Here is a 1,067-nt window from a genome sequence, read left to right as displayed (position 1 = left end):
TGGCATGAGCAGCCACAGAGCCAAAACCCGCCCTGGGGCTGCTGGCACCCACACTGCTGCAGCCTCTCCCAGCTTGCTGCTGGGCCCAGGCAGAATTTGAAGAAAAAGGGATGGGGAGGCAGCCGCAGCACTGGGATGTCTCTGGTCTTGTGAAGGAATGGGGCAGGCATCACCCACCTTGTGAATGCTCTCATCCACCAGCCCTCCCAGCACGTACACCTTGTCCGGATCGATGTCTTCAAGGACTAGAAATAGGACATGCACTGGCTCACCACCACACAGCAGTAAATCCTGCAGGACACTGCTCTGCCAGCAGACCCCACGTCCAAGGACAGCAGTGGGCAGAGCGCCCTCGCCCCAGGGGCTGAGGCCTGGGGGCAGATGGGTCCCACCAGCACAAATTTAGCACCAGATGTGAGCACACAGCACACCCTGGCGAATGTGAGACAGCCTATGTAGGAACGACTTGCCTGAAGCATGGAATAGCCTCAAAAAGAAATTTCTAAAAGCCAGCCTTTGGCTCTGTTTCTCCTTTGCCTAAAGCATGTGAAATATTTACCGTTCTCAGAGTCAGGAGTGAGATAAACAATGGCATCCAAAGGAAACAGGTCCAGGTAACTCTGTGGAGTTGTATCCATCTGAAAACACCAGACAGAGTGAAGCAGCCAGTTAGCCCAAGGTGCATCTGACAGAACAAAGCCCCCTCCCAGACACAGAGATATCCTGGAACTGACACTACTGCTTTGGACACACAAACTCCTAAAGATCTTGTAGATCCTACAGATCTCCAGTGACCCAGGGTTTTTCTTTCTCAATTGGAAAACGTTTTCTGTTCTAGGCACTGACAGACACACTTCTAAAAACTCCATTAAATTCTCTCCTCATCAGAAGTTCTCAGTGCGCTCTGAGGAAGGGAGAGCAGCAACAACTGTCTAATTTTAAATAAAATGCAGAGCACAGGGCTGAGCTCTCCCTGATCCCGTAGCCAGACCCTCACCAGGTATCCGGCGAAGCCGTCGTTCATGCGGAAGCACTGCTCGTAAATCGGCGTCCCCGCCGCGAACCCC

The 1,067-nt window shown here is 52.7% G+C and overlaps 1 protein-coding gene across 1 annotated transcript in view; it reads right to left on the bottom strand.

Annotated features, from left to right (window-relative positions):
- Nucleotides 1–1,061, bottom strand: part of TRMT10B (tRNA methyltransferase 10B) — a 2,745-nt gene extending 1,684 nt beyond the window's left edge. The window contains exons 1-3 of the mRNA XM_017739018.1: nt 998–1,061; nt 560–638; nt 178–245 (exon numbers count right to left, since the gene is read on the bottom strand). Of these exons, the coding sequence (XP_017594507.1) occupies nt 178–245; nt 560–638; nt 998–1,024 (174 nt within the window). The 5' untranslated portion in view covers nt 1,025–1,061. The remainder of the gene's footprint in view (nt 1–177; nt 246–559; nt 639–997) is intronic.
- Between the last annotated feature and the right edge of the window lie 6 nt (nt 1,062–1,067).

Source organism: Corvus brachyrhynchos, unplaced genomic scaffold (genome assembly GCF_000691975.1).
Source record: "Corvus brachyrhynchos isolate BGI_N302 unplaced genomic scaffold, ASM69197v1 scaffold1097, whole genome shotgun sequence".
NCBI lineage: Eukaryota > Metazoa > Chordata > Aves > Passeriformes > Corvidae > Corvus > Corvus brachyrhynchos.
Note: the sequence above shows the minus strand (reverse complement) of the source record. Positions and strands in the feature narration are given on the sequence as shown.